Below are 16388 nucleotides of genomic sequence, written 5' to 3'. Positions count from 1 at the left end.
ATCTCCTCGTCCTCAACTTCACCATCGGAGTCATCGCACTCACTTCGAACTTAACTCCGAAAAAGAACCCCGACCACAGCAAAAACCACCTCAGACTTGTCGGAAAATCTCCAGTTCTCACTCATACTCTCAAATCCGCTGATCCTAATCCTCCAAGAGTGTCGACATGGTTAACGGCAAATCAAAGTGTCGTTGATGCAGTTAACCTACGAAGGTCTTCCAAGTCGAAAAATAGAAGCGAGAATGTCGACATTTTAGGCTATCCGCTTTATTCTTTAAAAATAAATTGCTATTGTCAGAATTTTATGTATTTCTAAAAATAAATGACTAATGTCAGAATTTTATGTATTTCTAAAACTGCCCCTCGTTGTCCGTACATGGCATGTGATCTCAAACAGATATGGAACTTCATGTTTATTCTTAATTGCAATGGCTAGTTGGTTGGTTTTTTTATAACTAGCAGTGTAATTGGCCTTCAATCTATTTAATCCTCCGAAATCAAATTGGTGGTTTGATCGAAACTAAATTTGAATCATATTATTTTATTTAAAATCGAAATATCGAATTAAAATATGTACGAATAATCGAAACATACAACCTTTTAAAAAAATATAATTTTTATGAATAATATCTAGACTCATGAAGGGAACACAATCTAATACCAAAAACATATTAAATGTTTTTTAAATAAAAAAATTAAATTAAAAAACAATCAAAGTGAATCTAAACAAAAAAAAATACATGATTTATTAGTTAATATTTTAGTTCATATTTTTACTGGATTGTATTCATCTAATTTTTATAAAATATTTTCATTTGTATTAAAATATTATTTTTAAAAACTATTTTTCTGAAGTAAATTTATAAAATATTTTTGAGTGAAAGAAACAAAGGGAGAAGATAGCGACAATGAATCAAACGACAACGTATGTCCCTTCAGCCGTATTGCAAAACCCTTTGCATGTCATCTCGAATTCTCGACCTCACACCTTTACAACAATTTACAAATTAGCCCCAAATGTTATGTTATTTGTATTCTACCACAAAATCTATTTTCCGAATCAATTACTGATTTTCTAAACATAATAACTTCCTTTGTATTTTCTACAAATTTAATCAACTGGTTTTTCAGATATGAATATACTTTTTCTTTATTTTTTGTAATGAAATTCTCAAATGAAGTAGAAGGAAACCTCCAAATTTTGTATTTTAAATAGCATAATAAAAATATCTGCATACCAATATTTCTACACAACTTTTGACAAAAAAATATTTCTACACAACTACAATAAAACATTTTAAAAAAATTAATTTTCTAATATGTAGAATTATTTTAGGGTCTAAATTATTTTTAAATTTAATAAAATCTATATCTATTATTAACACATCAACATCAACATCGTCTTAGTCCCAAATTTATTTGGGATCGTCCGTACGAATTCTTCGTTTTCACTCATTTTGATTTTGCGTTAATTCTTTCGGAATTTCTAATAATTCCAAATCATTCCTAATTATACATTTCCAAGTAAGTTTAGATCTATTATCCTTTCCTTACCCTTCAATCTCATTTATATACTTTTCACTTTTCTAACGGTACATCCATCGACCTACGTTATCCATCGACCTACGTTATACATATTTAAACCATCTTAAACATATTTCTCTTCTCTTTTGTATCTATTACACATATTTTCTGTCTAATAGTCTTATTCTTAATTGTCTTATTCTTAATTCTATTGATGTACCAAGCACATCTATTATTAACATGTCATAAAAAAAAATTTAGACGACAATTTTAAGATAACCCATATTTTTCCATGTAATTGGGTGTTAATATGAAACTTGTGATGTTTAGGAAAATAAATAAATATAGGATCTTAAATTGAAACTACTGTGAAAATATTCCTTTTCTTGGATAATGCAAAGCATATAATGTTAAGGATATTGTCGACTTTTTCTTTTGAGTAATTTTTATTTTATCCCTGTTTAAATACTTTTGAAATAACCATGGTTACGTTGTCACTAAAATAAAACCATGAACGTCAATATATTTTTAAATTTTGAATAGAAAAAATACATATAATTTTTTTGTTATTTTTATATACAAATTATTGTATATACAAATAAACAAGTTCTGCGCCAAAGAAAAGGAATATAAAAGTTTTTATTTTATAGTTTTCGTTTTTTGTAAATGAATGTGAGACTCAAAAAGCCAATTTTCATCAATGCCCATTGACCAGAAAAAAAGAACATACAGGGAAAAAAAATCTTCATCTTCTCGCCCCACTCCCACAAACCATCTCTCTCTCTCTCTCTCTCTCTCTCTCTCTCTCTCTCTCTCTCTCTCGTGTTTGAGAAACCATGAATATGGAGGATAAAATATCGATTATGCCCTCCATATGGGCTTCAATATACAGTTGGTTGACACCCATTCTTCTGTTCCTCGTCCTCAACTTCACCATCGGAGTCATCGCACTCACTTCGAACTTAACTCCGAAAAAGAACCCCGACCACAGCAAAAACCACCTCAGACTTGTCGGAAAATCTCCAGTTCTCACTCATACTCTCAAATCCGCTGATCCTAATCCTCCAGTATCGTCAGACTCCACCTACGGCCACATAAATCCCTCAGAAACAACCACCCATTTCGATCTTCGTCATCAAAATGATAAATTTCCACAAGAACCAGAGACCCAGTTTGTGGAAACAGAGCAAAGCCTCGAAGAAACCCACGCAAGTTCACCGGAAATGGAGCAAACCAGAGATACAGATGGCGGAAAAAAGGAAAGAGAAGCGCCGCAGAAAGAACTGAGCAAGACCCTCGACGAGATTTTCAGTCCACTGCAGACGGAGAGCGAATTCGCCAGGAAGCCGAGGCCGAGACAGTCAGGCGACGTGAAATCGGGTTTCGCTCAGTTAGAAGAAAACGCCGCCGCCGTCGAGGACGAAGATGAAGACGAAGGAGTTGATGCAAAGGCTGATGATTTCATCAACAAGTTCAAAGAGCAGCTGAAGTTGCAGAGGATTGAATCTTGGAGGAGGAGCAACGGATGGACGATTGATGAGGGGGTGTAGAGCATCGCTTCGAATTTAAGGCGCATTTTGAAGTTTTGTTTTTTCGGGCGGTGTATCTGTAAATTCTCATCTGTTTCATCCCATTAAAGTAAATTACAAACGGGGATTTGTAACGAAGATATACATATGTCTTGTATTTTATATGGCTCGTCGTCATAGTTTTTATTCCATACGTCGATACAACGATGCAAATCCAGTCTGATTGTTTAAGTCTGATTGTTTCTGGAGTTGCAAACTGACTAGCATATTTTCTTGGGTTCCAGGAAGCTCATCAGTATCAAAGCAAAAGTCAGGAACTTCCTTAAGAAGCAGATAAGAGATGGCAAATCAACCAGTTTCTGGTTTGATGATTGGACTGGGGCTGGTCCACTGATCACCCTCACCGGAGAAATTGGGCCGCGACTACTACGAATTCCTCGAGATGCGTCGGTTGCGCAGGCTGCACTAGGGGGAGATGGACTTTTCCGAGAGCTCGATCCGAGGCCATCCACAAATCAAGATAGTGGCAATTGAACCACCCAATGACAGAGAAGGACTAGACTTAACACTATGGAAGCAAGCAAATGGTGAGTTTCGAGCATGGTTCTCATCGACACAAACATGGCAACAAATCAGAACTCAGGGAGCACAAGTTGACTGGTTTAATGATGTCTGGCTCACCCTGTCGACTCCTAGGTTGTCTCTACTGCTCTGGCAAGTGAAGCTACAACGTTTACCTACGACGGATCGACTAAGCCGGTGGGGAGTTCAGGTTGACAGTGTATGTCAATTATACGGATTGCAGGATGAGAGTCACTTTCATTTGTTCTTCGAGTGTCCTTATAGCTATGCGATCTGGAGCCATTTCGCAGGTTGCTGTGATGACAGCCCTCCATCGGATCTAGGCCAAGTACAGAGTTGGAGTGGAAGACAAAATCGAGGGTCGGAGCGAAACAAAGGTCTCATCTCCAAGATTCTCTCACACGTGACAGTGGACATGATATGGAAAGAGAGGAATGATCGGATATTCAAGGAAAAAGTGACAACGATCCGAGACGCACGGACCAAGTTAGACCGGCAGATGCGAACTCTTTTACTGTCAGTTCGGCTGGGAAGTAACGCCCAACACGTTCGGTTATTCGAGGACTGGTACTTCTTGATGAAAGGCCTTAGATAGGAAATGAATTAGAATCACCTACGATTGATTATTTTGCCCACTTGTGCATGAGAATCCAAATTTTTGTATATATCTATATCCGTTTTACAAACTGATGTATTCTTTTGGAGTTTAATACAATCACATTTAACCAAAAAAAAAATCCAGTTCATTACAATTTAGCATCCATATCCGTCTATGTATTTTTAACAAAACCTTGGAGCGAAAATACGATTTCAAAAGTATGTGGACGAATATATCAGAGTCCATAAAATAAGGGGACAAATTGAAAATTACACAAAAACAATCCGAGAATCAAAGATACAGACAGTCTAGTGATCCGCGGAAACTCGCTAGTTATGTTATCAACTTATCATTATCATCACATATCAAAGATACAACCCTATAGGGTTGACCATTTCGTTACAGTTCATTAGAATCGAATCACATCGAACAAAAAAGATACGATATTTTTTCGATCCAAAAAAGATACGATATTTTTTCGATCCAAACTGTAAAAAAATTTCAAAAGATATTATTTTTAGAAAATTGAATTTTTTACGACAGAATTGAACCAAACTAAATTTTAAAAATATCTAAAATAATCAAAAATTTGTTAAGAATATCTAATTTTTTTTTAATAAAAACCGTAAGTGAAACCGAATTGAATGTGATATAATAACCGAGCAGTATATATTTTTATAAAACCTAAAGAACCGAACCAAACCAAATTATTCATGAGCTGAATACCGAAACGTCGACCCATATCGCTAGACATTGTCTAAGTCGAAGCCTAGAAGATGAAGAAGAGTCAAAGAAATATGCAGATGGCTCAGATCTACGAATGTCAAAACCCGTTTTCCCAAATATTCAAATCGATTGGCAAATAGAATATTCAAAATTCGAGTATTCATCTATGGACAGAATGACTATAGGTTCAGCAACAACGCGAAGTCAAATTTTGGATTTGAATGTCGGTCAGCCTATCCACACTAGGTATGCCAAGCCTGGGGCTCAAAGTCCGGCAAGCCTAACCCGAAAATTAACGGACTTCGTACCTAAGTTTTCTAGCCCAAAAAAATCGGGTTTTTGGGCCGGACTCAAATCGGGCTTCAAGTCCGGTTTGGACCGGCCCGAATCGCCAATATTTTTTTAAAAATTAAAGAAGAAAAACGAAAAAAATGATATTTACAAAGAAAATTATGCGGACCAACCCGACCTGACCTGACCCGATCCGAAGCAGGAATATATAGAGCCGAACTTCATGCTTAGTTATATAGGCCTGAAAAAAATCGGACCGACCCGAACCCGAACTCAAAACCTTCGGATTGAATGCGGACTCAGGTCAGGTCAAGCCAGACCGGCCCGATTGACACTCCTATCCATAAGTACCCATCTCAACTCCGTCGTCTAAATTCACTCTGTGCAACACTCACTCTGGGTCTCCGATGCTTATAATCATCCATAGTCTAGGATCATGGTTTTGTGTTCCTCGCCTCACTTTTGTCTACATCACTCTGAGTCACAGTCGCCTCGTCTCGTCTTGTCTCCGACGCCTCGATCTCGTCTCGAATACATATTTTCTCGCCTCTTTTCTCAACTTAACTCCTTGTTCTCGTCAGTCGGAAAACACGTGGTATCCGGACATTTGGGCGTCAATCAGACAGCTACCTGAGAGATACGGGTCTAGGACCGAGTTCTACTCTCCATTATGCTTTTGTGTAGAAGCATGGCGTTTTCAAAGGGCAGTTCTTCCAATACATAAAATCTTCAATTTTGACGGGGCAAATATAAGAACGGAAAAACTTACTGGAATAAACATATCAGGGAGGATCTTCAAAGGGCATCCTTAACAAGGAAAAAACTCCGATTCTTAAACCAGAATAAATCGAACCAAACTGATATAAGAACGGATAAACTTACTGGAATTTCGAAACAATAACATGCTTCTGCTTCGGAATCTCTCTAGTCTGAGGGGGGAAAAAACTCAGAGGTGTCATGCTCAAAGACCTTCGAAGAAACGCAAATGGTCTTCGAATGCCTCTCCGTGCCTGATCTTGGCGATTGACCCATCTTCTTCAACCTGCCAAAAAAATAACAATGCAGAAAAAAAAATGTAACTAAATGATTGACGCCCTTCCAAGATACTAGACTACTAGTTATATTCAACAATTGCTGCTAAATCACAATGACAGATTCTGGAGAAGAACCTAAACGTTAAAACCCGAGGACCTATTGACGTCAAAAGCAATACAAAGGTTTCATCTTTCCATCATTTCTGAGAAACAACAAAAAAAAAAGAGATTTTTTTTTCGATACCCAGTATTCAGGAGGGCGCATCTTGAGATTATACGTCGACGCCATGCTCATACAGTATGCACCCGCGTCGTGAACCACCAGACCGGCACCCTGTGATGTTCACAAGAAAGCACAGTTCATCAAGAAATTCCGGTTCCAGAGGCAAACAAGATCGAATAGAGTGAATTTCCGAGTGTTATCTCACTTTTGAAGGGGTCGGAAGCTCTCTGTCTTTCCCCAAGAAATCGGCAGATTCGCACACTGGACCGACAATGTCAAATGTGGAAACCTCTGCCTCATGTGGCGGAGAAGAGACCAATTCGATATGCTGTTAATAAAAAAAATGTAGACGAATCAGATGGTCCAAATTTACAAACTCGACGAAAATTTTCGAAGGTTCAATCTCCAAGTGATGTTTTGTGTTCAATGTTCTTTTTACCTGATAGGCACCGTAAAGGCTCGGGCGGATAAGTTCAGCCATACTTCCATCAACCACTATGAAATTCTTAGTCCCGTTTGTTTTCACGCCAGTAACGTGGTTCACGAAACAACAAGTGTTTGCAATAAGTGATCTTCCCGGCTCAATTATTAGATTCAAGTCGCGTGAAAGAACAAGCTCTCTCACCTGAAAAAAAAAACCCAAGAACAACAAGAGGTTATGCTGCTGACTTCAAGGCGTTTTCATGTAAAAAAATTGCAAGATTTCGTTCTTACAGTGTCGATGAGATCCCTCGGTGAGGGAAGGACAGCACCAGTGTGGTAATAATCTATCCCTAAACCGCCACCAATGTTCAAGTAATTGACTTCGAAGCCTTGAGCTCGAATTTCATCAATATATTTCACCATAAGGACAGCAGCATCTCTGAATATATCCACCTTTTAATAACAATAAAAAAACATACACACATACATGGTGTGACTATACAAAATAACACATGGGGACGGGGAACCATGAATATAGAAAGCCATTGATCTTGACATCTTGTACTCTAAACTAAAACAGAAATAAAACATGATCATAGGATACTGTGCTAGAATCGAAGTGGCTGAGGTACCTTTGTAATGGTAGATCCTAGATGACAATGTGCTCCAACAAGCTTCAGCTCTTCGGGATGAGCTTTCACCTCATCCAGAAACCACTGGAGCTTCTCGTTCCTAATACCAAACTTTGAGTTCTTGTTCCCTGTAGCCACATATGGATGCACCTGAAAATGTAGCAAGAGCAAAAGTTACTCATATCCCAGCTCTTAATTGACGGGGCAAAACACGATTTGAAAGACAGGACCATGAATTCAGATAATTTGTATTGCCCTCCATATAACGCCCGTGTATAACAATGATGAATTTCAAGCCTTTAGATTGAGCCATACCTGAGGGTCAACATCAGGATTGATACGAAGCAGAACATTGACCTTCTTGCCAGCAATTCTCGAAGCTTGCACGATGTTCTCTAAGTCGAATTCACTATCAACGTTTACGAAAACGCCTTCTTGAGCAGCTAGAACCAAATCCTCCAAGAGCTTGCCGTTTCCATTGAAAATGCACCTATCCGTTAAACAAAGGAAAGACAAGTTCAATCTACTGGATCTGCTAATTCCAGACAACAAAAAGAACACAGAAATATATTCAACTACCAGTTCTTCAAGACAAGTGCGGATGACCAAACATATATGACATATATACTTATGTATATCATCAATCCAACTCCTGAGGATCTAGCTAAAACATTCACCTAAAAGCATTGAACCAAATCCAACAGCAAAACCAGAACTCTCATGAAAAATAGACACCATCAGGTAAAAGGAATCTTACTTAGCCGGATCGAAACCAGCTCGGAGAGCAAGCCTGAGCTCATTTCCACTGACAAGAACAGCACCGCAACCCAAACCCCTCAAATGCTCAAGAATCTTGAGATTGTTATTGGCTTTTATCGCGTAACCGATGATTGATCGCAACCCTTTCAAGGCCTCACTGTACGCCTCGAAGTTCCGGGTGATCTGAGGCTTGCTGTACAAGTAAAAGGGTCTCTTCTCCACGCTCTCTATGATGTCCTGGACCCTAGTTTCCTCACAGTAGAGGAACCCATCTGAGGATTTCTTGAAACAGTGGTGAAACGAGGTTGTCTGGTCGCTATTAGCATCCCTGGTTAGGGTTTTTGCAGGGTTATGGGAGACGGCGGCTTTGAGGGAGAGGCGTTTCAGGGGCTTGAGGTTCGATTTAAGAGGTAAAATGGGGGTTCTGGGAAATGGGTTCCGAGTGAATTGGTGTTGAGCTTGGATTTTCGGAAGAATCGGAGATTGGTAGAGGAGATGTGTAGTCGCCGCCATTGGTGGAGCCACAGAGCTTCGATGTCGTCGTTGACTACGTCAGAACGGAAATGGGCCGAAAAACCTACTCAAAAGACAACCTTCTTGTACGTCATAAATTACCAAAAACACTGTATATGTATTTAAAAATTAAAATAACACACAAAAAAAAATCAGCATTCGATTAATGCATCAGATAATATGACGATGCAAAATTCCTACAACACCCGTTGGGACACAAATCGAACTTGCAGCCAATTCGAAGAATGGTTGTACTGAATTCAACAATATCATCATATTTGGTCGTGATATATAAATCGGGAAAATTATGTTTTGTCGTGATCAAAACTTTAGAATCACGTTTACCAAAAAAAACAAAAAACTTTAGAATCACTTGTGGGTATCATCGATTTTGGACATGTTTGGTCGGATATCACAGATACCCGAATCCGTGGCGAAAATACAAGATTCCGTGGTTTGTAATTAAAAATTCTGAGACACAATTTTGATATAAAATGACAAACCTCACCTTCTTGAACTGAACGAGAAATACGAAACGTAACTTAATCCTTGCCAAAACGTTGTGTATTAGTATGCTGCAAAAACACGAAAATCGTTATCCGAAAATAGAAGTATATTTTCTTGAACTGAACCAAGGCCAAAACCTCTGACTGAATCCAAAGATTTCACATTTGCACACGTTTATTAGAATACAGTTAGAAAAGAAGTTAATATACTTCCTATACAGAAAGGTTGAACACGGATCGAATATACATAATTTTTTAAATATTTATATTCGATCTATACAAATATTCGATTTTATTATCCGTATCTGATCTATAATTTTTGGGATATCCGCAATTTCGGATATCAATAAAAATTTGCGGATATTTATGAATTTTTATATACGACTTAAACGTTATAAAATTTGAAATAAATTTAAATAATAAATTTAAACCAAATAAAATATATAATTTATTTAATAAAAATGATATTTATAATTTAAACATTTTAAATCAACTCAAATACAAATACAATCATAATCTATTACATATAAATATATTCAAAATTCAACAAATACAATCATAATCTATCACATATAAATATATTCAAAATTCAAAAGATTAAACATAATAAATTTTAATATTCAAAAGATTAAACATCCTAAACCTTAATATATAAATAAAATATTTCTTAAATCTCCCTAAAAACATGGAAATATTAAGCATTTAAAATTTTTATACCAAATTATTTTTATATTTAATAATATTATTAAAAAATATGATCGGAGTGGATAATTTGATTTTGATATCTGTATCCGATCCGTATTCGAAAAATATTTTAAAATATATATATGTATCCGATCCGTAAACTCCGAATATCCGAATTTTTTATTCGGATACGAATCGAATAATGAAACGATTCGGGTTTTTATGATATTATGTCCACTCTATCTGCAGGAAAGTTTTTTTTCGATGAAGATTAAATTTTATAGATACACTAAAAGAATTATATATAGTTTGATTTATATAAACTGGCTATTAAGTCTAAAAAACAAAAGATGGACTCCGTCTTTTCGAATTAGCCTAGCACCAATTGTGGGAACCAATAGAGCCATACAAAAATAAAAAGAGCACAACTCTCTTATAAAATAGTACCAATCCTCTAACAATCTATTATAGGATGATTTGTACTCTTGCAAATGATAGAATCACGTTTATGACTTTGTGACTAGTGAAGAGGGTCTGGAAATGGAGTATCTAGGGGAGGGGCAAAATGCAAATTCGATTAAATTTAGAGTTTTTCTGTAATTGTTTTAAACTTTGGATAAAAATAGGTGTGTAAAAAGGGTAGCCCGGACCGGATTCGGATTGAGTTCGATTCGGGTCTAGATTTTTTTGGGTTAGACCGGTTCACCTATTTATTTTTTGGGTCTATGGTCAGTGGCCTGGAGTCCGGCCCAATAGAGTTTCGGGTCGGGTTTCAGACTTTTTTATTAAATAAAAATATTTTATGTGATAATAATAATAATAATAATATAAAACATTCAACAAAAATATTTTTAAAACCAATAACAACAAAATATTTAATTCAAAAATATTTTAAAACCAATAATAACAAAGTAATTAGTTAAAAAAAATAAAGCTGAAAAATTTAGTCGATTGATCAATTCTCTAGAGCACCTCCAACAAGACGACCATAGATGATAATGAAGTTGATAGAATGTCATCGATACCACTTCCGAAATCTATACAACACGTCAATTAAAGAAACAAATATAAGTTAAACACTTATACTTAGACTTATAACCAAGAACGAGTACAAAGGAGAACTTGAACATTTGTAGGTAAAAGACGACTTTTGTATTTGTTTAAAACACGAGAAGCAATGCTAAAAGACGAGTCTAAAGCAACGGTAGTGATAAGAATACTGAGAATATCAAATACCATAAAAGTCAATGTAGTACCATATTGTCCTTCATTGATCTTCCAAAACTCTAAAATATCCATACCTTTATACCGATGTAAATCTATAGTATGATCCCGTAAATATTTATCCAAATTCGTCTTTAATCCATCATCAAGAAGTCTTATTTTTCCATCCACTTAACTCCTAAATCATATAAAAAAATTGAAAACTTTACGATAGAAAAAGTCTGATAACAAAATAAGAACCACAAATTTAAAAAGAAAAAGAGAGTTTATATCAAATTGAGTAGAACCTTATTTATTCTCCTTTAAATTATTACCTTATGAAGTAGGTAAGCTCTTAGAAATCTATACTCCAAATCTTATTTTGTATTCTTCAAAAATTAAATACATCTTACTTTTTACTTTATCCACATTGGATTGATTACTTTTCTCGTTAAGTTGATCATAAAAGAATTTCAATACTTTCAACTTCATCCTCGAATCAAGCACGATTCCTATGGCACGAATGATACTATATTCTTCCCAATATTTATCGAATTTCACCTTCATTCTTTCAGCCATACTTTTAAGAAGTTCGTCTTCACCATTTACATACTCTTTCAAAAGCATTTCAATTTTTCAAACTTTTATGAAATACAAGTTAGAAGTCGGATACTTTGAACCAGACATCATCGTTGTAATATCATCAGATGGTTTCAATAAGTCACGTATTTTTCTCCTCTGATCCACTCTTCATTTGTTGGACAGAACTTATAATTTATATCAATCAAAGCAAGACTACTAAAATCATATTGATGATTGAGAATACTTACAAGCATCATATGAGTATAATTTATATTCAAGATATTTGCACAACATCTGATGTGGAAGAATTCACCTTTACACAATAAATTATTTTGCAAAGAAAGTTGGTATTTCAAGATGTCTTGTATACTATCGTTGGCTGAAGTATTATCCAACGTGAGAGAAAAAATCTTTTTTTCTACTCCCCAATCTTTTAAGCAATAAAAAATCTTCTTAGATATTTTCATTCCTGTGTGTGGGGGATCAATGTACAAAACGATAATGTCTTGCTATTCAACTTCCAATTCTCATCAACATAATGTGCAATCACACAAATATATCCCTCATTTGTGATAGACATGTAAAGATCAGAAATTAAATATGTCCTACTACGAATATTAGTCAATTGAAGTTTCAACTTGTCTTTCTCATCCTCATAAAACTTCATAACATCGCTAGAAGTAGTGTTTCTGCATATTACTTTGATATCTGGGTTTGCATACAATATCAGTTCTTTGAACTATGCATACTCATAAAAAACAAACGACAATTCATGGTATATGATCAACTCACCCTCCAAATTTTCTAATCTATCTTCTTTGTCCTCACATATTGGCTATATTTTCAAACAAAGATTTTTTCGTGCAATGCTTAAGATGCCGTAATAAATGCGATATCCCGAGAGATGAAGAAACTGCATAGTTATTACCACTAGGGCCATCTCACAAAATTTAGAGGCCCTCACATATTATAAATTTTAGATTAATAAAAAATTATTAATTAATATATTAAAATATAATAATATTAAAATATAATTAAAAAATCAAATATTACATTATTTTCAAAAACATTTAAAAATGATACAAACACATTTAATATAACAAAATATACAAATGAACTAAGTTAATATAAAATATAAAATATTCATTTAAACAAGATAGTTCTTCTAATTTTATTTGTAGCAAATTTATCAACTAAATTTTTATAATCAATTTTTTCCAAAAAATCGTTCTCTATTATGAGTAATGCTAGCCCGTTAAACCTTTCTTGAGACATTATTGAACGCAAATAAGATTTCAATAATTTGAACTTTGAAAAACTTCTATCTCCAGATGTAATAGTAACAAGAATAGTTATAATAAAATTCTATAAGCAATTATTGTATCAGAAAAATAATCCATACGTTTCAAAAAATTCAAAATATCAATAGGTTTCATCATTTGTTTAGGTAAAATTTCTCTCAATAATTTAATTCTATATATAATTCATTTCCATCAACATCAGATTGTTCATCTTTTCTAAAACATTTTCAAATGTATCACAACAACATTTTAAATTGGTATCATTCAAAGAATACAATATTTTTGAAGTAAATAAGAAACCAAAAATATTTTCATATTCTTGATATTGTTCAAACCTTCTATTAAATGAACTAAGTGTATGTTCAATAATATATAAAAAATAATTTATTCTAAATAGTACATGATCAACATCTATTTCTGTACCAATCGACTTAGCAATTTCTAAAGCATTAGAAAAACTAGTTTCTCTATATTTTTTAAAGAAAGAAATTAAATTCTTTAACTTTTGAATAGTAACATGCATATCATTTGTTTGTAAATATTTACTAACCAAATTAATTGCATATAATATTTCAAACCAAATAACTATTGCTACAAAAAAAATCAAAATCACCAAACTCATTTGTTGTTAATGTGTTAGTTTCACGTCTTATTTTAGAATCATTATCAATTTCAGATATTTTTAATAGAGCTTCTTGTATATGTGAAATTTGAAATCTAATTTCTTTAACACTTTCAATACGATTTTTCCAACGGGTAGATGATAATGGTTTTAGAGACAATCATTTTATATTATCTTTCAAAGTTTGCCATCTTTTAGTAGAATTAGAAAAAATTGTATATATCCTTTGTATAACTCCAGAAAAATCCTTAGATTTATCACATGTGTTAACCATATCACATAATGCTAAATTCTGACTATGAGAACCACAAGGAGTATAAAAAGTCCTTGGATTAACATCTAAAATATTTTTGTACACCTTGATTTTTTTTCTTTCATATTTGATTCATTGTCATAACCTTGTTCTCTCATATTATCTATATCCAAGATAAAGTGACTTTAGTTCATTTTGTAATACATAAAAAATCTTTTACCCAATTGTATTATTCACGTTTAAAAACTTTAAAAACGATTCTTCAATCTTAACAGGATCAGATATTCATATACCTGATTATTAAAGACATTTGTTCTTGGTGGCTACTATTTGGAGTACAATCAAGTATAACATAAAAATATTTTGTTTGCTTTACGTTTCTAATGATTTCAATTTTATGACCAAGATAATGATGATGAATTTCATCATTTGTAATGTGTCTCAAATGTTTCCGAAAAATTGGATCAAAATCTGCCAACATTTTATTCAAGCCCAAAAAATTTCCATTGGTATTTTCAAATAATCTTCCATTTGTTCCACGAAATATTAAATTATGTTTTGAAAGAAATTTTACAATTGAAATAAACATGATATTTTTCCAATGTTTTTTTTCTTTGATAAGTTGTGTACAAACTATTTTATCAATAATTTGATTTTTTTAAAATCATAAACTCGAATCATACCAAGTGATCATATTTTTTTATATGTTTCACACTCATTTCATGTTCTTTAAATTTAATACTAAGATGTATCCAATCTCCAAAATCTTCATTGCTAATTAGCCCTTTCTAATATTTTACAACAAAAATAAAATACTTTATCGAGTTCTTTCGAATAAACAAGTCAATCTCTATCACATTTTTCACCATTTGATAAAATTATAGTATAATATGTTGATGAAAATCGCCTAAAAAATTTATCTTTTTTACCTTTTTTAATATTTATGTCAAGCTTAGGACCATTTGCTACTAAAATATCAATCATTTTAGAATCAAGATTGTCTCAGTTTCTTGGATAAAAATATCAAATATTTTAATTTCATAAAAAAAATTTCTTCATTTTATAAACTATTACTATTATCAATAATCTCAATATGATCATTTTCATTCATATCTATTACATTATTAGTAATCTCATCTTTATTTTGACTAAGAGTTTGTAGTTCTTTTATAACAAATTTATCTAAAGTTTTTTTTTAGATTGAATTAATTCTTCAATTCTTTTTTTTATGCTTTTCAAATCTAGAATCATATTTACTAATTTTAGAAGATATATTTAAATTTAAATACTTAATAAAATAAATAAAAAATTAAGAAAAATCTAGAAATTATAAATTCGATTTGATGTCCCAATTTTTTCTTCCCACAATCAAATCTGAAAATAAATAACAATATTATTAGCATTTAATAATATAAACAAAACCATCACATAAATGACAATTGAAATAAAAAATAGAAAATTAAAAAGTATCTTGATATCATGTGTATTCTCTTGACAACAAATAAAAAATGATCTTTGAATTTTTAAGAATAAAATAAATGAAGAGTAATTGAAAGCGTAAATGAATATCTCAAAATGTGATGATAAATGGTTTCGTTAACAAATTATTTAATATTTTTATTTTAAAATCTATAATGATTAGTTTTAATAAATGGTTTTCTGAAGTGATGTATCGTAATTGTTGATAATTTATTTAATTAAAAATAAGTAACAGTAAAAAAGTTGTTACTTCTCGATTAATAATTATATTTAATAATATATATTATTAATATTTTTTTAAATTAAGTGGGGTCTTCAAATTTTGGGACCCTGTACCATCGCACATATTGAACACGTTACGAGACAATCTTGATTACTACAATAGTTGCAAGTGACATTTTCACTATTAACCCCGAGTCATATAATTCCAAACATTAGAAATCTTTTTCTGTTTTCTACCATTTACTTGAGTTTCGATTTCTTCGTATTGAGATAATCCAACATCGATATCATACTTCAATTTTTGGTGTTCATACTCAATTGCATCAATATTCATTGCGATTAAAAACTTTTAAACCTCATCACATATATATTTCATATATTATTTACTTTAAGAATTTAGTTGTCAAAGCATATACATAAACACCCATGGTGTTATATAATCTATCTATATATCCTACTAATTAAACATAATTAACTGTAAAAAAACAAATACTAATGTACAAATTTTCCATGCTTACTCTCTGATCCAAAACGTGTATATACTCGTAGATATGCATTTTAAGTTGCAAATATTGAGACATCCTAGTCTTCTTTGGACAAATGACGTAACCACATATCTTTATTATTTTAAAAAAGATTTTATATGTTATCATATAATATTAAATACACTATACACATATCTATGATTATCATAAAATGAT

General features: G+C 32.8%; 3 protein-coding genes across 7 annotated transcripts; 2 read left to right on the top strand and 1 right to left on the bottom strand.

Moving 5' to 3' along the window:
• Nucleotides 1-9: 9 nt before the first annotated feature.
• On the top strand, nt 10-3216 carry LOC104824642. The gene is made up of 2 exons (XM_019203863.1): nt 10-108; nt 2546-3216. The coding sequence occupies exon 2, from the start codon at nt 2749-2751 to the stop codon at nt 3073-3075; it is 327 nt and encodes a 108-aa protein (XP_019059408.1). The 5' UTR covers nt 10-108; nt 2546-2748; the 3' UTR covers nt 3076-3216.
• Nucleotides 3217-3319: 103 nt separating this feature from the next.
• LOC104824641 lies at nt 3320-4779 on the top strand. The gene is made up of 2 exons (XM_010556750.2): nt 3320-3641; nt 3751-4779. The coding sequence occupies exons 1-2, from the start codon at nt 3625-3627 to the stop codon at nt 4229-4231; spliced, it is 498 nt and encodes a 165-aa protein (XP_010555052.1). The 5' UTR covers nt 3320-3624; the 3' UTR covers nt 4232-4779.
• Nucleotides 4780-5087: 308 nt separating this feature from the next.
• LOC104824640 (diaminopimelate decarboxylase 2, chloroplastic-like) lies at nt 5088-9110 on the bottom strand. Of its 5 annotated transcripts, none has more exons than XR_773458.2 (10): nt 8321-9109; nt 7879-8053; nt 7564-7713; nt 7223-7384; nt 6948-7133; nt 6714-6836; nt 6530-6619; nt 6134-6293; nt 6021-6058; nt 5088-5909 (listed from the first exon to the last, which is right to left on the bottom strand). XR_773458.2 is itself a non-coding variant. In XM_010556749.2 (8 exons), the coding sequence occupies exons 1-8, from the start codon at nt 8833-8835 to the stop codon at nt 6213-6215; spliced, it is 1482 nt and encodes a 493-aa protein (XP_010555051.1). In that variant the 5' UTR covers nt 8836-9109; the 3' UTR covers nt 6000-6212. The 5 variants fall into 5 exon arrangements, 1 of the variants encoding a protein (XP_010555051.1); XR_773457.2 differs by having other exon boundaries at nt 5088-5896; XR_773459.2 differs by lacking the exon at nt 6021-6058 and having other exon boundaries at nt 5088-5881; nt 8321-9110.
• Between the last annotated feature and the right edge of the window lie 7278 nt (nt 9111-16388).

The sequence above is a fragment of the Tarenaya hassleriana genome, unplaced genomic scaffold (genome assembly GCF_000463585.1).
Source record: "Tarenaya hassleriana unplaced genomic scaffold, ASM46358v1 Cleome40, whole genome shotgun sequence".
NCBI classification, from domain to species: domain Eukaryota; kingdom Viridiplantae; phylum Streptophyta; class Magnoliopsida; order Brassicales; family Cleomaceae; genus Tarenaya; species Tarenaya hassleriana.
This window is presented reverse-complemented; position numbering and strand designations above follow the sequence as displayed.

Coding starts and splice junctions, on each gene's coding strand:
- LOC104824642 (XM_019203863.1), top strand. CDS start 2,749: ATGGAGCAAACCAGAGATACAGATGGCGGAAAAAAGGAAAGAGAAGCG.
- LOC104824640 (XM_010556749.2), bottom strand. CDS start 8,835: ATGGCGGCGACTACACATCTCCTCTACCAATCTCCGATTCTTCCGAAA. Junction 6,837..6,947: donor GCCTTTACGGTGCCTATCAG/GTAAAAAGAACA, acceptor TTTTATTAACAG/CATATCGAATTGGTCTCTTC. Junction 6,620..6,713: donor AGCTTCCGACCCCTTCAAAA/GTGAGATAACAC, acceptor TGAACATCACAG/GGTGCCGGTCTGGTGGTTCA.